At 36.1% G+C, this 22,003-nt stretch overlaps 1 protein-coding gene across 1 annotated transcript; it reads left to right on the top strand.

The window, feature by feature from the left end:
• The first annotated feature begins 284 nt into the window (after positions 1-284).
• LOC106628166 (uncharacterized) lies at positions 285-21,441 on the top strand. The gene is made up of 7 exons (XM_014252223.2): positions 285-337; positions 3,350-3,520; positions 5,408-5,530; positions 7,502-7,549; positions 9,907-9,995; positions 11,289-11,381; positions 18,854-21,441. Exons 2-7 carry the CDS (start codon positions 3,409-3,411, stop codon positions 19,040-19,042), a joined length of 654 nt encoding a protein of 217 aa, XP_014107698.1. The 5' UTR covers positions 285-337; positions 3,350-3,408; the 3' UTR covers positions 19,043-21,441.
• Positions 21,442-22,003: the final 562 nt, after the last annotated feature.

The following is a 22,003-nucleotide window of genomic DNA, read 5'->3' as shown; positions in this document are numbered from 1 at the left end:
ATAGGAATAGAATACATAGAACTATGTATGTAGGCTAAAAATTTGCATGCAGTTCTAGGCAGAAAAGTTTCTGTGGCATCTTACAGAAACAGACATTTAAAAGTTTTTTTCCTACAATTTCCAGCCCTCTTGTAATTCCAGGAGTAATTACAACCATTGGAATGTCGGTATAAATAAAAGTAGAGATCTAGAAGATTGGTCTGCGTCAGACTTTTGTTTTATTCAGAGGTTTGGCTTCCTGCCCTCTGTTCAGGCAATAAATTGGCTGTAACAGAGCTCCTTCTAGCATTCTGTTCAGTAGAAGTATCCCAACAGAGAAAAAAATACACAAAATAAGGTAAGCAAGAATGGTAGATTACATCAGGATTAAATAATTTAATATTATATTATCAGACTGTTTGTCTAAATGTTTTTTGAGATTCTATGAAATAATGATGTTTTTCAGTTGACTTTAAAGTTTTCTTAAGAAATCTCTTTCTTCATCTAGTTTATGTGCATTTTTATATATTCCTGTGTCTAGTTTAGATGATAGATTTTGTAAATTCTGTTTTGAAAGTCTATAACCTTATTTTTTATTAGCCATAGGATGACAAAAATTCTTTTTAATCCACTGTTAAATTGGAATAAACTTGGAGGAATTTCTATCTTTGCTAGCAGGACTGACAGCTGCAACCAAATACTCTCAACTAAAACAGTTCTGACCCTGCAAGTATCTTAGACATACCTTGTTATGAATTTATTTACACAATATGAGATAATATTTGGAACATATGAATTAACTCCAACATTCTAAATGTTGTTTTCATGTACTGAATTTTATTTAATTTAGTTTTATTATCACATGTGTCTTGGGGTTAAAAGAAAGAGAGAATGATGGCTAAGAACAAACAAGACCACAACAGGAGCAAGAGAGGCCATTGTATAACAGATTTTCTTTGCTGTCTTCATATCAATGCATTCATGTAGTCTTTGTAGTAGGAAAAAAAAATCAAATTTCCTCTGCTTTTAGTGTGATCTTGTTGTCATTGGCCACAGGCATACTCATTAGTTTGTTAGGAGTAGTTAGACCGCTGCTAGTTTCAGTATTTTAAAGAGCTTTAATTCCCTTATACTTAGTTTAGATGCAAAATGAAACAAATCAGAGCCAAGATTCCAAAACAATGGTTGACAGGCCTGCAGCCAAGAGCAATATCCAATTTGTCCTAGTCCTCTTCAATGTATAACATATAGAACAGGTAAAAAAACTGAAGAAATATATATGAAAGACATTAAGATAGAGAAATCAACATAGGGAGATATACACAGCATAAAAACCTATTACAAAGAATGAAAAATGTGAGCATAGGTGACATGTATATAACGACATGTAATGACAGGAAAAGTTTATTGAAATGGGAGTAGTTATATGTCACTCAGTCTTAAGGAATATAAGAGGCAATTCAAGGTGTGAAAGCTTGTTTTATTTATTGTAGGGGAGCGTTAATTTTTCTGGAGAACAATTAATTGGCTTCTGGAGAGCCAACAGAGGTGAAGTTCTAACACAGGCTTTTCTACGTTCTACTTGTTTTAACAAGACAAAATAGTTAAATTTCAGTGTAGTCCTTCATAACATCAAGATTACCTATCCATCATTCATTGTAGAATGTTTCTTAAGAATTAATCCACTTCCTAAATATGTTTCTGAAAATGTCTTTGAACTGGCCTGCCCTCTTCAGGAATCCTTCATAGAAAAAACTCCTTTATTTTTCTTATTGTTCTGAGTGTAAGTAATGCTGGTGCAAGACTCTGACATAGATAAAATCAGCAATTGGGATCTTCAGAACTTTGATCAAGAGCAACCAAACTAGAATTATACTTGTTTTCAGAAGGAAATTTGAGTAAGTGACTGTCTGTTTTTAAGCCTCATAGACCTTGCAAAGTTTTAATGAACACCTAAAGGTTATATCTCTCAGGATCCACAAGGTGGTATTACTGTCCACACACACCAGAGTCCGATTCAGGTGGAAGTTTCCAGAGTTTCTAGTGAAAAAACACAAAAAATGTTTTTGTTTGTTTAGAATGCTCAGTGATAAAGCAGTTTCAGCAAGATGAGGAAAACCCAGTCTCTTCTTTCTACCCCTGACTGCAAGTTATTGTTCATTATATGAGCCCTATTTACAAGGAAGGGCAATCCCATAAAATAAGTGTTTCACTTTTCAGTGATCTAACTGAACGTTGTTATAACTAGAGTTGAAGAGAGTGAATAAGAGCCTTAGTTATCTCGTTTAGTCCAGGAACAGGAGAATTGCCAGGGACATAAATCTTTAATTGTGTATACAAAATTAATATGAAGTTTTGAATCAGGGAAGTGAACCAAACGAGAAAACAAAACTGCCCTACCCCTCCCTTGGGTGAATTTACAAGCCATAACACTTGTGTCAGAGCTGTGATCTCTCTGATCTGATAGATATTTAGTTACTCTGTTGAAAGCCACATGGGGCTAAAATTGTACCCATCTTGACAAGCTTCATTCACCAGGATACCAGGCAGAATTGAAGCTCATTGTTTTTCTTGGTCTGCACTTGCCATAGACACTTGTCATAAACAGGTGACTTCAGGAGAGCATGTAGACTTCAGAATCTCAGTTTCCCTTTCTTTAAATCAAAATAAAATTCTTAGCTTTTCTGAAATGCAGTGATTTAGCTTGCAACTTCAGGATACCTTAGTTACTGCCTGGGTGGTTTCACCATCAAAGTAGTTCACTTTCTTAGACATCAGCCTCTCCTTCAGGAATCTAAGCTAACTGATATTCCTTAAAAACTACAATATATTCCTCAAATTTCCAAATTCCAGTCCTCATTTCTAAGGCAAGATTTCCTGAACCTTGGTTTAAGATTGCAATATACCTGCATATACCTCTGAGAGTCAGATTATGCTGATTTGAAGTTTGCATAATTTTCAATCACTTATGAATACTTTGACAATTATCTTAGACTGTATTCACAAAATGAATGAGATTTTCCAACTCAGCAAAATGTAGCTAGCTATGATTGACAAACATAAACTGAAGACAAACAAACACTTCTTGTATCTCATCTAAGGAGAAGTCTTTCAAAATACATTCCTTCAACACAACTGTGTTATCCATGTTAGCATGCATCTTAGTGGAAATTTAGATAGTTAACTGATTTATGATCACTGGAAACACAGTGTTTTGGCTATCCAAGACAAAGGCTTGGGTCATGCAAGCAGTCAAACATCAAAATCATCAAATCATCAACTTCCATTAACATTTATCAAAATTATATTTGAACAGTTGTTTCTCAATGGAAACACAAAGTCTTGTGACAAATTCCAACTCCTACTTTAGGACTCAGAAAGGAAGTCAACTGAGATCATCAGCAGCAGCATTTCTCCAGTGCCTATGCAATGCTGCTCCGCTCAGGCCGTATAAAGCCGTATCAAATGCCTCGCCAGAGAAGGCAGCCTGTGAAGAAGAAATTTCTGCTTGAACATATGAGAACAACTCCTGGAAAGCCAGGTAACTCTTACCTGAGTGACAGGTATGTTTGTAATCTTGAAAAGAATATTCTAATTCAAAGAAAATTCCAATGAAATTAAGCACATGGAACAGCTTTTCTATAATTCTGCCAAAATAACAACATTTGGTGTAAAATAGATCACAAAAGCTACCTTTAAAATAACCAGAACAGAAATACTCCTTAAAATACTGACATTTTTCACACCATCACGTTCAGGCCAGTAATTCCTGAAGTACAAATGTATCTCCCTGGAAATGAGTGAATTATGTAAGTGGACCTGCCAATCATTTTAGTTTGGGCACTGTACTAGTTCTTGCAATTCTAGTTGCAAATAGAATTCTTACTATATTCCTACTATATTCCTACTACATCATTATAAAATTTTTAAAAGGTTTTCTGTATTGATTATTGTAGTTGTTGTCCTGTTGCTTTTTAGAACAACCCATCTTTTTTTCTGGAAGCCTGATTGCCAGCAGCCTTTAAAGAGGAAACCTTTGTCTAGCCATAAACAAGCTATGCATGTAATCAAAGGTCCAACACAGAACCTGCCAATTCTGGAGGGTGTGACTCTGGTGGTCAGAATGTGCATCATCCTTCTGTCTCATTGTGTGTGCAGAATTTCTGCTCAGCCCAAACAGGGTGGAAAGAAAGCTTCTTGGCAACAATACAATTTTTTCAAAACATTTGCCTAAATACAGAGGTTTCAGAGGAGATATTTCATTATAAAATGAGATATTTGATGAAGTCAAACATTGCTAGAACATTATGCCACTGCTGATGCATTCTGTGTATCCTATTGTTTTGCTTGCCTAATCATTCTGGCAAAGACAGGAGATTTTATCTTGCAGCATGCCCCAGAGGTCTGTGTGATCTCAGAAATGTCTTAACTGCACTTCAAAGTATCAAACCTCTTCCAGTAAAACAATGTTCAGCTGAACATAATCAAAATTCTGCCTCATAGTGTTATTCTGGAGGTGTCTAATATCCAAGTGTCTGGACATTCATCCTTCTGATATCCAGAACAACACAGTTGTGTTCAGGAATGAAAGGGAACAATTTTCCTCATGGAAACTTTTAGCTAGAAAGACCTGGGATTTTTTGTTTTATTTTCAGTATGAGATGTCTGATCCCCAAACTAAATGCTGCTATTTTAGGTAGCCATAAGCACTCTAACCTAAAAGTCCTGTTTATACCTGGATCCAAAATTCAAAGTGCAAAATTGGGAAACAGACAAGTAGTTACCTATGAAATACAGGAAACTAGTCTATAAACAGTATGCAGAGAAACAATCCCTACTTTATCTCTTCTTTTCTTCATAATGAAACTTACAACTTTATTTTTCATATCTCTCCATTCAAAGAGTTCTGTAAACAGCCTTCCTTTGGCTCAGGCTTTCCACAGAATTCCATTGGCTACTCTAAGTCTGCTTGTTCACCAGCCAAATGCAAATGCAGACCCACTCTCCCACGTTCAAATTCATCCTGTCCCCATTAGTCTTTAGTCTTTTTCAACACATTGCATGCTGTCCACCATCCTTCTTTCTTGGACTATTCCTCAGGATCTTGGGTTGGAATCTATTTTGTCAAACTCAAGTTTTCACATGTTATCTCTCTGAAAGGTTGAGATGGATCTTTTCTGTTAGCTGACATAACCTTCTAAGCAAAGAAATATTTATCTTCCTTCTTCACACCAGCACCAAACCCTCAAAACAGTTGCTTAAGCCCACTTGGTAACTTCTAGTATACATTTGCTATACTGCTCATAGTTCAAATATACATAGATTATCAAGTAAAGATTGTTTAAAAATATGCACTTGATCTTTTTCCAATGTAATGTTGTAATTTCTCTGTTGATAGTAAAATTAATTATAACTCATTTCTTACTAGTGTTTAGTCTGCGAAAAACAGTGAAATGTTATATCCTAACTGAAGATTCAAAAACCGTGCATTTTGATATAGATGAAGATGGTCATCACGAAATATGTACCAAGGATTCACAATCCCATGAAGGTACTGTTCTTTAAGTGCCAAAACTCACCAACTGTTTGTATATTTCTATAGTATGGAAAACAGGACATTTTCAAATGTACTATTATGTGTCATGTGTCTCTGGGCCCCTCACTCCAAGAAGGACATAGGGGTGCTGGAGCATGTCCAGAGAAGGGCAGTGGACCTGGTGAAGGGTTTGGAGCACAAGTCCTGTGAGGAGCAGCAGAGGCAGCTGGGGGTTTTTAGCCTGGAGAAAAGGAGGCTCAGGGGGGCACTTATCACTCTCCACAGCCGCCTGACAGGAGGGTGTATCCAGGCGGGGGTCAGCCTCTTCTGCCAGGTTACGAGAGACAGGATGAGGGGAAATGGCTTCAGGCTGTGCCTGAAGATTAATTATTAGGAAAAAATTCTCTATTGCAAGTGCTGCCAATCTTTGGAACAGGCTGCCCAGGGAAGGGTTTGTGTCTCTGCCCCTGTAGGGACATAGGTTTTTGAAAGTGGTTATCAGGAACACGGTGTACTTGGCAGTGTCAGATTATGGTTGTATGCAATGATAACAAGGGGCTTTTCCAACTTAAATGATTCTATGATCCTGTTCTCTGTAAACATAACAATATATTGAATCTTAATGAATATTGATAATGATACAAGAAAACTTCTATCCTGATTATCCTGATTTACAGTAGGTATGATATATATTTAAATGATGAGATTACATTGTTCATGGTCATTTGACTTAGTGTGTAGTCTAGACATACAGCACTAAGAGAGAGAAAGGAAAGGTAATGCTCAAGAACAAATGCAAAATACAAGAACAAACGTGAAATGGAGAATAGAGCATATTTTAGAATTTGTGGGGTTATTTAATTTTTCATCAAACTCTTTTGTCTTAAATGAGGCTTCTGTATTTGACACCAAAGATGTTATCATAACTATCATCATGGAAAGACTTGTTAGAGGATATAATTTTGGTAGAGTTAAATAATGTCTGTCAAATACAATTATTCTAGAATGATGCAGTTACTCTAGAATGGTACCATTTCCAGAGGTGTGAAAATAGGAAAAAAAAAACCCGTCAAAAAAACCCTATTTTTAACCAAAATAGAGGAAAAAGTTAAAATCTCTAAGTTAGCTATTGAATTACTTAAACTTTTATTCTATTAAATTGAGAATAATGACAGCTACACTGATAGTGTACTTAAGTGTGTTTTGTATTATTTTCAGTATAATTTCTTCAATAACTCCATTAAAATTTTTGAAGTCACTCGGAAAATTATTGATGTTAATTTATGAACAGAACCAAAACCTGTATAGATGAACAGTGGAAGAAGTTTGTGAACAGATACACAACCTGACAAGCCTGATGCAGAAGTGATAGTCCTAGAAGACAAAAAAAAAAAAAAGGAAATGTTGTGTAATATTCTTGTGCACACAAGCACCACAGACATATATTCGTGATACAGTTAAGACAAATTAATATTAGCAACCAGTTGTAATTTGTGACATTTTTACCTGAAGTGGGTGATGTTTTCCCCAGCTGACTGGCTGTGGGATTCAGGCTCATATTAGAAAAGCCAGAAACCACCTGCTACTTGTTATCTTTTCCCTTCCAATCCCATACGTTTCTTATTAGGGTACTCACCTTCCCTGCCAAAGCACTTCAGGCTCCTCTTTAATATCATACTAGGCTTTGCAGATGGTCACCAACCTCTTATATCTCATTCTCTGTCGCAAAAGATAATTAAGCAATCAATACAGTTTTTAGGCTCAGCATTCAGGCTTCAGTGTACCTGTCCACAAGTCTAATTGTACAGCCTTCCAGGGCTAAATGAATTCAGAGACCCTCAAGAAAAGAAATCTGATATCTGTTGCTATTACACACTCCTTTTCAGGTTATGTTTCAAAACAATTCTTTAAATTACTTGTATTATTTCTAAATCTGAGGAATGTAGCTCTCTAATTCCACATATTTGTTAAATACCTCTGTTTTAGATATTGCGTGGTTAAGCGTGTTCACAAGGAGTGAAGCAGCAGTTACTGGTAAGCGTCTTGTGGGGAAAAAAGGTATCATCTCTTTGTTAGGGTCTGGTTTTGAAGATACATTTGAAAGTAGGAAAAGAAGGTAGTAGTATTTTACACATAGACTTGACATTAGAAGTAATATATCGGATTTTTCACTTCGCTCAGGTTACTGAACAGGTCTGAAAATAAAATGACCTTTTTGTGTTCCATAAAAAGAAATCTTCAACGTTACAAAATTTGTAAATTAGGAGTAGTGGCTTGGACTGAACATGAATGTATATAAGGGAATATATTGTATACAAACTGGAACATACCATTTTTTTTTGTAGAAAAGTGTAGGTGTTCCATTGCTGGCGTATGAGTCTTAAATAGCAAAGGCCTGTTTCAGCAGGAAAGGAGAACCAAAAAGAAATCAATATGAAGAAAGAGAAGGCACACTTTTGGAACTTTCATATTTTACACTTGAGAAATGATTGTAAAAATTAAAGATATATTAGTTCAGGTATTACAGTGGAAGAAAAATACACTCTAATTCCAGTCCTCAAGGGCTCCTGTAACCAATGTGAGCAAATATCCATCTGGTCCAGTACTGCACCTTGAAGAAGGGACAAATGAGGATTTCTAGGGAACAGTATAAAAATACTGATGTCCTCCCAAATCCCAAAGCTTTGTATTTTAGGGATATCCCAAGCAAGAAGTTATTTAATTCATATAATTTCAAGCCATTTTCTTTGCATGAATTTTAAAATTGCCCCTTAGACTCTGGTAAGGTTTTAATGACTAGAGAAACAAGGTAATTAATTTGAAAGCCATCAGAAAGTGAAAACATACCATGGAAAGTGAAATACAATCATGGAAAGGTTCCTTACTTTCCTTGCCATTCTCTGGATGCCTGATAGACCACTTGTCACATCTTTTAGATAGACGAAGTTGGGCTGAGTAAGTTTGGACTTGCTCAGACTAAACAATGTATAAGCAAGTCACAATAAATTCTACAGATGGAGATGGACAAGAATAGTTAGGATGTAAGTCATGTTGATGGATGTCCCTGTTCAACTGGATGGACTCCTGCATACCTCTTTTGTTGTCACTCCTGCGTTCAAGAGGAAAAACTCTTGGCTTGTGTCTCTTAAATGCTATAACTGAAATTGGACAATTGCAGTTGAGGCAATCTAAGGTGATGTCACAAGCAGTAATAACAATGATAGAATCGTAGACCTACAGTCTACCATATTTATCTGAATAGTCAAGTAAGCTGAATAAAGCATACTCAGTTTAGGCTAGAGAGTTTTTCTCAACTTTTAACAAGGATCTTTATGCTATTTTCATACTACAGCTGCCTCAGAAAAATTCCTTCAGAAGAATAATACAAAAGCATTTCAATAAAGGAAAGCTAAGGCAACAAAAATCAGAGCAAACAGCAGATAAAATCAGTCAAGCAGGATGAATACCTTCTGCTAATCCTGAATACCCTTCCGAGGCTAAAAAATACCTTTGGTAATGTGTAAAAAAACTACAGACTCCTTAACTGCAAGTGTTAGTGCATAATAATCTAATATCTTTTAAATTTGTATTCAGTTGCTGTGTTGTTAAACATAAAGATCAGCTGCCACTTTCTTTTATATTTTTAGCCTTAAATGGTACACTTGAGTTACTTCTAAAAGCACAAATGGTAATTCTTGAAGTAAGTTTGTAAGCCAGTCAGATAGGTATAGCATCACTGAGTAGTCATTAATGTCATGGGTTTTGCTAGGTAATGCTCTTGTGTGCTGTGTCTGTTGGCAAAGGGTACCTTAATTTATTTCCTTTTTGCTGAGGCCCTGAAGTACGAGAAGGTAACAATGAACATTGTCAGTTTATTAGGCTGAAGAATGTCCGATATTATTGATATTGTCTTACTTCCTGTAGCTGAAAAAACATAATTAGCTCAAAAATTGAATTAATACAATGGATCCACAATTCTGATAGTAGAAGGATTTTGATCTAAAAACATGCAGAAAACAAAAGGGAAAAAATGCTACATTTTCCATATTGGCACGTATAAAGTCAGGTGTACACCATAAGCATGTTTATTACACATTTTTTCTACTACTACATATGCCTCTGTAGTTCATATGATGTGTAGTAATGTATAACTGATATTTCATACATTGATCATAAAAGTAGAGAAATAAACTATATATATGGCAAATTTAAAGTCTTACAAAGTCACAGGTTTTAAATACTAGACAAGAGAATGGTATCAAGAGTGATTGTGTTTATTTCTATTCCTATGCCTATAAATGATGTTTTCTCTTTGTAGAGCATATTCAGCTCTTCTTCATTTTATAAAGTGATACTCATATTATTACAATATTCTCCTCTGTGTAAAACAGATTCTAAAAATTTGGTGATCCTCACACAGAGATCAAAGCTAAATGAATTTGTCCTGTTGTGCAAGGGTAAGAAGCATCTCTCTCTGAAGGTAAGAAGTTGTTTATTTTATTTATAACTTATAGGTGCTCTCTTACTATAAGACAATTTCCCCCAGATCCTTTCAAATTCACTTTATTTACTACCTTCCACATTTCATAACATCCAAGTATGTCCTTTTATTCTTTCTTGGGTAATACTCAGAGAAGGTTATTGCAAAAATTTTTGGGTTGGCTAGTTCACTAATGCCACTACAAGACAGTCAGGAATGTTGGAGTCCACTCTCTGTGGAGGAAGAGGCAGCTTCTTAGCCAGAAAACATACAGGAAAATAAGAGGGGAGTAAAAAGCAGGAATCTTGCCTTGGAAAGAGATGAGTTTAAGATGGAAATTATTTTCTTCCAATGAACCCACATCATGAGATAAGGAATTTGATGAAAAGAAAACACAGCTGAACATCCTGTTTGGAACATTTGCCATCTGGTGTCTAAGCATTCCCATTTTATCCAGCCTTGTAGTGGTTTGTTTCTGAAACGAAGAGATGGCAAGATTAGTCTTACTCTGCGAGGGATTATAACCATTGCTAAAATCTGCGTGAGGAAGAATGCTATGTCGCAATTTACCGTCTGAAACAGAGCAAAGGTCCAAGAAGCTCTGTTTACGCAGGAATGTTGAGATAAAAAATAACCCTTTATCTAATGTCAGTCATGCATGATGGTGTAAAACACCAAGTGCTTCCTCAAAAAGTCTTCAATGCTTTTCATTTGTTTTTAACTCACAAATGACTCTCCATAAAATCTATTTCCTGAATTTTTCTAAGGTAATCTATGCGGTAAGAGACATAAATTATATGGGTTTTTTGGTCCACCAGATGTGTAAAAACCTTGGAAAGATCATGGACCTTTCTTTTTCCAGCCTAATACGAGTAATTTCCTTAATCTCAACAGGGATTTTTGTATGGAACAGGACAAGGCTTCTTGTCTGGGATAAAGTTTAGGTATCTTGGTACAATATGGTTCAATCAGGGCTGCATTTCTAAATAGAACTGGGCATTACACAGTTTGAAGGACTGTCTTGAGTATTTGCTTTCAACCCATTTTTTTTTGCATTGCAAATGATAAAAGAGGAATATATTAATGGAAGTTTTCCAAGAATTTGTTAATTTCATAATTAAATTTAACTGATATTGATTTTGGTTATTTTAATTTAATAATAAATGAACTTCAAAACAAAATATTGCTTCCTTTAGAATTAATGCCACATTTGATGGGTTTAAAAATCAAAATATTAAGAAAAAATTGCCAAATTAATTACAAAATTAACAAGTCTGTGTGTTGTAAATACAGGTCTTAAAAGCATCCTGTTCAGAGCCAGATTGTCCTTCAGTGGAGAGATGCAATATGAAAACATGCAACCATGAAGATCCTGACTTTAAACAGGTATAGAATCATGATTAAATCACACCTGTGTGTGAGACTGTGTATGCAAATACTGGTGTGTAAAAAGGCAGCTAAATTAATCCTGTTACTCATTAAGTGACAAATTACTTACTTTTCTTTCAACTGTTTTTTTTGTGTTTTTATCAGAAAAGGAAAATAAGAAAATTTCCCTTGACTTGTATTTATGACTACATCCTTCAATCTCCAGGCAAAATATCTGACTTTCAATTAAAACATGGAAGGTGGATATGTTTCCTGTATTACTATGCTTATACAAAATGGAGGGAGATACATAGTAGATTTTATCTGGTACAAATTCTTAGATGCAGAAAATCTGGATGAGTATATTAGCAGATCTATAAGGATCAGATTACAAAAGTTATGATGTTTTAAGAACCAATGAATCCATCAGTCATAAACTTCTGGGAAGTAGTAATAAAGCCATGTCATATTTTCAGACTGAATTTCTTATCATCAGATGATTATAAATCAGTAGTAATGCATTGTGGACAGAAATACAGATAGCTGGGTGGTTTCTTATCATGTTTTTTGTGACAAAACTTGGTTTTGTTGGCTCTTCTCTAGATAGAATTGATAAAACTTAGTGGGCACATGAAGGAAATTAGTTGCTCTTTGGGATATCTAAACTTTAGGATAATAGACATTATACCCTACAGAAAATGCAAAACTAAGGAAATGTGACTAGTAATAATTTTTATTAGGATTGTAGCCCTGTGGGTTTATTATGCAACTGAAAAGACAATCTTTCCAATTTCAATAGGCAAAATTAGAGTTATTTGGACCCAGGTAGTTTCAGAACTTCATAAGAGGGACTGTAAAACCCTGAAAACCTGAAATTCCCAGCCCAAAATTTCTAAAATGATAACCTTTCTCCTAAATCAGAAAGTATTGAATTACCAGTTCTGGTAAATTGAAGTCTATCTGAAATGTTTTCCAAAAGGTATGAGCTACACTACTAATAATTATTGAAAAAATCTCCTGTCTTCTGGGCCTGGAAAATCTAAGTGCGTCCTTCAGTTTAAGCTCAGCTGAGTTACCCATCTGCCACTAATATTCCTTGGCTCAACAGAGAAGGAGAAAGCAATAAAGCTTAGGATATTTTTAATGCAACTTTTAGTCCTCTCCTTGTATGCTGTAAAGTATCACAGTCATATTGAATCTTGCAAATTATATTTAATACACTTTTTTATTTCATACACTTTTTTAACATAAAAATACATGCATTTTCTGTGGAGCTGTTCACAGAGACTTAATGTCTTTATTCCTGCAAATTTTGGGAGACATCTGGAAAGAGCAGTAACAATTGCCTGTAGAGACCTATATATCACTTTGGGTTTTTAAACATAGCTAAAATGAAAAAATTCTTTCTGGAAGCCCATTCATTACCTAACAAGACAGAAAATTATCTGTTCATCGTCATTTCTTGCTGATACTAAGAAAGGGAAGAAAAATTGTTACTTATTTGTATGAGGAGAAATCAGAAGCCTGCACTTGAATCATATCCAGTAGGGCAAAGAGGCAAGATTCAGAGGCAACTCTGAATCATGAGATTCTTAATAAATCTTCTAAAATGAGTGAACCGACCAGTAAATAATTTCTAGTGTGATGAATAATGCCTGCATTGTCCTTAGGATGAGAGGGCGTGGGAGTAGTGCACTGAGGTGGAGAAATACTTCTCATAGATAATGACAAAGCTATGCAGGGCTGAAATGTGATATTTATTCTTCTAGCTTTGAATAGTAGATCTTGAAGACAGACATTTCCTTCTTTCTATTTGAAGACTGCCAGTAGAATTAGCAGAAACATGAGAATCTTTGGACCCAATTATATATATACATATATCAGGAATAGGTGCACATAGTGGTGTAAACATTAATATCTGTAACCAAGGCTATCAAAACATGGTTCACAATCAATATTAATTGAAACATCTTTTATTAAATTTAATCAAAAATATTAATTATGTTGTAATAACAATAGATTTTTTTTTTAATTACAGCAAGTAATAGTTTACAATAAGATCTGGTTCTGATTGGGAATTAAGTCAGAAAGGCAGCACAGGTGACAACCAATACTTATTGCAATGCTGTTGTGGTAGGAATGGAAAACTGCACTGTAGACACAGCTATGGCTTCACACAGTTCACAAAGTGGCAGCATCCCAGCCAGAGCAGCAGTGGAGAAGCCAGTGGTTCACTCAAAAACATTTACTTACATCTGTGATTATTTTCACTCTGTAATAGAGCATGCTTATCATAATTAATAATATCATAAAAGAAAATGCAGTTAACCACACAACAGAATGATCTCAGCTACAGAACAGTATTTTCCTTTAGATCCTCCACTTAAAAGGTTTTCCCAGTTCCCCCACCCCTTGCGGATAATTCTCCCAGTAGGCAAGACAGCTCTCATTTTACCATTTGCATTAGTTATGTGTCAATTTTTGCTGTTTCTTTTTTTTTACTCTTCCAGAAGTGCACACAGAAATTAGTGGGTATATAATGGTTATCTAAGAAATACACATCTTCTTCAGTACATATATATAGTATTTCACTTTAGTGTAACTTCTCTTCAATCATAATATTTTACTATTCTTGACCCATTACTACCCTCAGACTTTCAAAGATGCATTCTTTACCCTCTCAGCTTTTCTTAAGTACTAGTAACACTCAGTTTTCCCTCCATTTCAAATCTCCACAAATTAACACATTTTCTTAAAAGAATACTGAAGATAGAATTCAACCATCTCAATTTCTGGATCTGGCTGCTTCTCTTCAAGCATTATCTTGCTGGATAATGCAAGGTTATTAGGTGATTGTATCTGGATAGCATTTCCCAAAATTCTGATGGGAATACTCCAGCGTGGGTGGACTGGGACCTGAAGGACTGCAGCTGTAAAAGTTCTATTGAGAACTGTAACAGTTTTTATTCCACAGTCCTCTCTGTTTTACTGAGTAGTTTGATGAAGGTAGATAACAGAGAGATTATACCAGAGGCTATGCAATCATGAAAGACTTTATTAATAGACTTACTTTTTACTCCAGTTAAGTAGGCCAAAATAAATTCTAAACAGGTAAATTTTGGTGTGGCTCACCAAGATGCCTTGGTTCCGAAGTTTTGACCTTGTAACTAGTGACAATGCCATCTTTACTGTGCTTGGCAGCAGGCTGGTGTGAGCACAGTCCTTTTTGGCATGCAGCTTGAGGATTATTGGGTTTTTTTGCTCCAGAAGGTGATTCATCTATTGAAAAGCCAAGGAGGGATCTGCAAGCCTCATTCACCCTTCAGTAGTCACGTATGGCCAGTGTAGAAGTTTGATGGTGGGTGAAAGTGAACTGTTCTGGGCTGAACAAAGTCACACCATCATTGAAGGCTGCTGTATCAGAGACCCTGCACCTTCAGTATGAATGGAATAAAAGGTGGCAGAGTGAATGCTACAGCTGATATTGCCAAAACATTTTTCTTGATCACTGTGGCAGCAGTGTGCAGGTCAAAATTTACTTTCAGTGGAGGGATGTCCGGTACACCCAGAGCTGACTGACCCAGGGCTGGAAGAACAGCCCTACCATTTGTCAGGACATCTGTGGGAAAAAAATACACTGAGGTGTGTTGCTCCAGCCAGCTTCCAAGCCCCTGCCCCAGATGTTCATGCAGATCCATTCCCTGCCAGTGGACAGGGGAGAGAATACGTGAGAAACAACACCTCCCTTCTTAAAATTTCAAAAGTTTTATCGAACCACAACACGGGACTGAACAAGGAAAAAGAAACAGTGCTGGGTGCTTAGGTGCAGCCAGGGGCACACCACCCACACCCATAACAATCCTTATATCTGCTATTGACAAGCCAACCCCCTATTAAGCCAACCCTCCCCACACTCATGCATATGTCACTCTTCTGACCTGGCTCCTCCTTCATCCTGCCTCTCAGAGTCTGTGCAGTCCTTCTTGCTTTGACTTGCCCAATGGTCAGAGATCAACTTTCAACATGACAAAATTTGTATGAAAAAACACCAGATCTTAACAGAACTTCTTTTAGCCTTGTAACATATATTTAACATTCATAAGAGCAACCATCACAATATCCATTTATTACAGAATAGCAAAAGTAAGAAAACTTTTAAGAAAAAACTCAAAAGTAAAACATGTGAAGGTCAGAAAAAGCCACAAGTGATGCAAAAGCACTTGCTCATCTCCCCCCATAAACAGACCAATGCACAGCCAGTCTCTAAGCACTAGTCTTCTCTAAGCATACACCCACATTCTCCATCCTTTACACCAGGCTTTATGACTGGCCATGACATCACATGGCGTACGGTATCCTTTTGACCACTCTGAGACAGCTGTCCCAGCTGTGTTCTGTCCCAGCCTTCTTCCCCATCCCAGCACTGAGGCTGAGTGGGAAGACACAGGAGCTCATGATGTTGCATGCACTGCACAACAGCAGCCAAAATTTTCGCTGGTGTGTCATCAACCCTGTTTTAGCCACAAACCACATAACTAATTTGTAATGCTGTCGCATTATATTAGGAATGGCAAGAAGCACAACATGACTCTTTTAGCTTCATTGTCCAAGAGAGCAAAGTTAATTATTCTAGTTCTTCTTTTATAGACATATTCAAGAAGGTCTGAGAGGTAAAACTCTCATTGGTCATTAAAACAACTCATTATGGGATAAGTGGAACACCACCCCTTCCTTGACTGTTTCCTAAACAACACCTGCAAAGATTGTTGTGCTTTACCAAGGACTGTTTGGATTCTTTCTTTTGCTTTCTCAGGCCAGAGTGAGTTGCTTGTGTGACCTAGTTTCACACAGTCTCTGTCCCCTGCTTGCATTTTGCATTTAGCATCCACATAATGCCTTCCAGGGTCCTTAGCTTCTTCAATGCAATCAAGGTGGCAGCTCAGTTTTACTGGTTGCATCATCATTTTATGACTCATATCTCTTTGATCATTTCCTTGCTTAATCTGAGGCAAATGTAGATTGCAGTGTGCTCTATACCTCTTTGTGTAACTTATCATAACAACACAAGATGTTCTGTTTTCTGCTGGCCTTCAAATCCATTCCTTTTTATCTTCTAGTTTCTTCCTAAGTTAGGTACAGAACTTGACCCTAGCTTGGAGTAATGCTCATTGTGTCATATGTGATCGCCTTTATATAATTTTGAGTCTATTTATTTTAAAACTTTACTACTCACATCTCTTTCAGTTCCCATCACTGACATGTTTTCTTTACCCTCCAAAGACAATATTTGTATCACATTTCCAGCATGAGCATATGTATTCTATTTCAAGTGCATTGTGAATCACTTGTGGGACATGAATAAAAGTGTAATTTTTGTCATTAAATGTGAAACCTAAACTTTAAATTGGTTCCTCATTTAATGCAATGGAAAACAAATTATCAGATTGTAACTAAAAATAAGTAGCTTGTTTCTTGGAACTTGCAAATTGTCTTGACTGCTACTGTAGAAACTGTTGTCAGGAGGAACTTTATATGGCAGTTCTCCAGGTTTTTTCATCATCCTTCTTTATAGGTCATAATAGAAAATCACATCTTAAATGATTTCTTGCAAAAAATTTTGTTCTTTAATAACCTGCTGCACCTCCCAGCCCTAATGATGTTTCGTCTCCCAGTCACATAATGTCATTCTCCAAATAATTTTCCTGTGACAGTTTTCCATCTAATTTTCCATCATTTTATGCAGGTACAGCAGCATATTTTTTAAATTTCTGGATCTCAATCTGCTTTTGCAAGTATGTAATTTTTGCTTTACAAGATCCCACTGGAATCTCCCTTGCTCTAGCATGAATCTCTACATTGTACGTATGAATCTCTCTCCTTTCTTCTACTGGTTTACTTTCACCAAACATTCCTATTCCTTTTATGTTTACTTTTTACAATTCTGAGTCCCTAGAAGGTATTTGTTTCCCAAAGACAAATTTTCTTCAACTATCTTCATAGTATTTTTTAAAACAGACTTCTTTGATTGAAGCTGCAGATACACTGTTGTTACATTGAGTTGATCACAACACAATGCTTCCCATTATAGCTTTGCTGATAACAGAAGGTATATACTCAAATTTCCTTGAGGTATTCTGCAATAACTGCAGGACATTTTATTTCCATCTCCTGTTGTCATATGGGCTGAAAGGACACATTGCTCCTTCTGTCAAAAGGTGGTTATTGCCAATGCTGTAATATCCAGCAAGCTTGGTACCCTTAAATGTGCTCCTGCTTTCCCTCAAGAATTCCGTTTCCTTTTAGAGGTCCCCTTAAGCAATGATAACACAGCAGACTAGTCAGAGTTGTAGAACTGTCTCATGGGCAGAATATGAATGTTCAATGAGTTCACTCAAAGGGAAATTTTAAATAATTTGATTATGGTATGTTCAGTCTTTCCCAAAAGATACTATAAATTTCCTGCTCTCTGGCAGGAGGGTAAGTTGGTGGAAACACAAATCTCAACCTTCTATTAATTAATGTCTTACACTGTTAGCATCAGATAACCATTTACACAGTTTTCTCAGTTACTCCATTGCTCAGTGCACACAGGCAGGAGCAGGGGCTCATACCCACACCCCAGTGGGGTCCAAGCAGCTGTGCCCTGTCACACCCAGGGATCCTGGTTTCAGCAGCTGTGTTCACACACACTTCTCTGTAATCTTTGTCCCACTACAGCAGCCACTGCCCCCTTGGATGTGATGTGGATTACACAACCTGTGGTAGGTGTTGGAGGAGTGCTGGAGACCACGATCAGATTCAGCAGCCCTTTGGTGCCCCAAACTTAACAGTTTCTGCAGATTTCAGCACATACTCTCTCTCTCTCTCTGGCGTGAATTTTTGTAACTATTTGTCCATCCCCATCCTGAGGTGCCTAGTGAGCCCAAACACATACACACGCACAGACAGAGGAGCTTTCTAGACAATAGCTATTTCTCCAGAGATGTATGTTTTTTTAAAAAGTGCATTGGAAACCAGAGATATACAAAAAAGCCATAGGTAATACAGCAGTTGTTTAAGAGTAATTTCTACTGTAACATTCTAATTTTACTTCAAAAGAGGCAAGAAAAACTGTGGATTGACATTTTATTGCTAGTGGCAGTTGACAGGGTAGGCCTAAAACCAGACAAAAAACCTAAATTATAGTAATGACTACAGGGAAACTGTGCCAGTGTTTTTGTGAAGCAAAGGAATGCACCTATTTGTCTGGTGTTACTCAGTCTTTTTGGGAGGTGGGTATTATTTTATTCATAGCTATCACAGAATCTATCCCAAAATGATTAGTTTTTGCCTATGGTTTATTTAAAAATCGGCAAATATGACTCACTGCAGAAAAGCATAACAAACATAAAATATAACAAACCAACAACATCTGTGATTTTTTGTCATATTTAACATTATAGAATGGCATTAGAAATATAATGTGTTTTTCACTTTGTGTATTTCCATAGCTGAGTGAAGATAATAACTTTTTCATCATGCATTACCAAGGAGATTCAGTGCAGTTCCAATGCTATGAAGACAGAAGTTACTATCTGTGTGTGAACAACAACTCACTTGATATTCGCAAGCTGGAAAACAAAGAGCCCAACGAGGACAAAAATTTTTACTTCAGGGTGTCATATTTACAGGAAAAGTAACTTGCCTACCTTTCAGAGGCAGTACGCCTCCTAAGAAGATGAGGAAGTTTGATATCAACTAATTTCTGTTTGAGATAAATACTTACATTTTCATAATCTCTAAGTCACCAACTTCCTTTATTTCTCTACATTTAATAGCAAAAGAGGAATTGAAAAATTTAGTAACTGATCAATCTCTGAGTCCAACCTACACAATTATGTTTTTAAGGAAACAAAATATTCTGGTGTGGGAAAATATACAGGGGATATGTCAAAGATGGCAACAATAAGGAACATATATAATCATAAAATGTACTATTAGTTCTCCATGTGGTAAACATTTTACTTTTTAAAAACTGTCTCTTATAAGTTCACCTGAATATGACAAGAAAACTTTCAGAAGTTGTTAAATGCCTATGTGCAAATCCTGACTGACTGACTTTGAGAAAGAGGTAGAAAAGGTGTCTTGAGTCTGTCTGGGGATAAGGGAAGATGCTGGAAGCTGGAAGACAGCACCAAGTCAGCCCATATAGTCCATTATGCAATTTCAGCATCTCTCCAGCATGGCACCTCTCGAAAAAGATGTATACAGAGCATCAGATGTGCAATGTGCAGGCAGAGGGAAGGAGACACATTGAACTGACAGGCCATAACAGATGCCTGCAAACACAGCAGAAAATTGCTCTGACATATTGGCTTCCACTTTTGAGTCATAGAGGGAAATGCAATCGTGTGTTCTGCAAAGCAGAGTGCAGAACAACATCAGAAAAATAATAATGTTCAAAATTACTGAATAAAATAAACACTAGGTGCTTATGTGGTGGAGTACACTGGAGGAGACATAAGGGTACCTACCTTTGAACAACAGGGTCTGTCAGTGTTAAATGGAAGATGTTGACGCTTAAATGCCCATAGACTATACCCTGCAAAGCATATTTGAAATACTTGAGAAAACAACCTGAAAGTTATCAGGATCACTAGGTGTTAAAGATCTGGTTCTTCATTGCTGTACATGGAATTCCACTCTGATTTAGTAGCAATTTTCTGTGATGTAAGTAATTTGAGACTGTATGTGTATAAATTCTAGACATGACACATCTATGCCAAGAGACTGCTGCCTAGCTGCAACAAAACAGCCTACAAGATAACACAACACTTGTAGGATTAGTCCTGTGTAAGTACAATAAACAATGCACACCTGAAATAGGAATCCTATTGTCAGTCAGTTGATCACACCAATGCACATTGCAATAAGGCAATTTTCTGCTGTAAACTAAACTCCAAAGGTCTGTGAGACCTTAAGAGATTTCACAGCTTGCTTGTTGTATTCTTCAAATAGCAAAACTCTTTATGTTGATTATGCTCATTGAAGAGAGCTTTTAAGTATTTTCTAAATAATACTTAAAACTTCTGGACCTGCCAAGTTTTTAATAAAGTTAGCATGAAGAAAAAACTCCAAAACTCTAGATATTAATCTCAGCATTTATCACACTAGAATCAAGTTATTTCAGCACAAGAAATAGATTCAGTCATGTTAATTTCACTATCTGATACACTAACACTTCATAGTCATACATCTATTCTTGGTAGTGTAATCACCTCACTAAATTACAGAATGAGCTAGATGGAAAGCTGATGAAAATATGACAAGTCACCATAAAGCTTGTACAAAGCAATGAATGAAATCAGCATTGCTGATATCACCACAAAAGTAACATTTATCTCAGCTAAATTTGAGTCTGTTTTATAGTTAAAATTTAAGTTATGGTTATATGCAGAATTTTGTACTTTTGCCATCTTCCATCTTAATTTTTTTTAACAATTCAAGGGAAAATAAGCCCTTATGGAAAACAGAAGTGGCAATTTCATGAAATTTCAGATTTTATATCTGAGATAGTAATGTCATTGGACTCCTTTTCTCATAAAACACAGTAAAGTCAGGCAACTTTGTAACTCTAAATCTACTTAGTAAAGCAAGTTAAAAAATTCTCTATCCTAATCTTTGCTGGAGTCTTATTCTGACCATAAAATCTCTTCAAACTGGACATTTTCCAATTTCCACTAACCTAAGTTAGTTTGTGTGTGGCAAATAAGTTTTTATTATGTGAGGTGGAAATCACATAGAAATTTTATTTTAAAATACAAAATGAAAGCCAGTTAGCCTTTTAGGATAATATAGCTGCTAATACTTTGCAATTAAAAAAATCCAATGTGTCTAACATTTTAATATGAAATATTAGTATTTTTCTGTCAAAACTAATATGGTATTCTTTAACTTTCATTTAACAGATGTGATAATTATTAAAATAATAATATATATTTTGCTCTTGTATTTCTGCCCTTCTAAAGCTGTGCCTTAAATAAAGTACTGCATTTTGTTTGCTTAGACCAATGTAACGCAAGTATTCTTCATATATAGCTTCCAGTATTTTGACCATATTTGTGACTTTCTACAATAAAACCTGTGAGAAGAACTACAATAACTGTGAAGTAGGTGATCCTTCTCTGTGTTACATACACTCCCTTCATTACAGGGAGCCAAAAGGACTAGAAATTAGAATTAGAAATTGTAATTTTCTTGCATCTATTTGGCATTTTAAAGGCTATGTCTGCGTGTGATGGTGTGCCCTCATTTCCCCATTTCTGCTCAAGCAATGGCCACCAGTGATGTTTGTGGTGCATCTGACTGACAGATACAATAGTTCAGGGCCATAACTCTTGCTCAGCAGCCAAGGTCCATAATTCTTGTTCAACATTCAGTAGACACTGAATGTCTCTACAGTCTAAACAAATCTTAATCTCCCATTGGTGCAATTGCGATTATGCTAAAACTTGTAAGCAATCCAAACTATGCAGTTTCATTATCTTCAGTAACACAATGTCTCAGTAGAACGACTCATTTATGCCTCTTCCCTGGTGTTAAATTCTCACCTTGCACTCACAATCTTATGCCAAGGGTTCTTTTTACTTAGATAGAATGAT

This window comes from Pseudopodoces humilis, chromosome 4 (assembly GCF_049639895.1).
Source record: "Pseudopodoces humilis isolate 2021_Gansu_Grassland_sample_001 chromosome 4, ASM4963989v1, whole genome shotgun sequence".
NCBI lineage: Eukaryota > Metazoa > Chordata > Aves > Passeriformes > Paridae > Pseudopodoces > Pseudopodoces humilis.
Note: the sequence above shows the minus strand (reverse complement) of the source record. Positions and strands in the feature narration are given on the sequence as shown.

Bases quoted from the DNA above. Each gene is read 5' to 3' on its own strand.
- LOC106628166 (XM_014252223.2), top strand. From the start codon at position 3,409: ATGCTGCTCCGCTCAGGCCGTATAAAGCCGTATCAAATGCCTCGCCAG. The intron at 7,550-9,906 runs GTAAGCGTCTTG...TGTGTAAAACAG, and splicing joins GAGTGAAGCAGCAGTTACTG to ATTCTAAAAATTTGGTGATC. The intron at 9,996-11,288 runs GTAAGAAGTTGT...TTGTAAATACAG, and splicing joins AGAAGCATCTCTCTCTGAAG to GTCTTAAAAGCATCCTGTTC.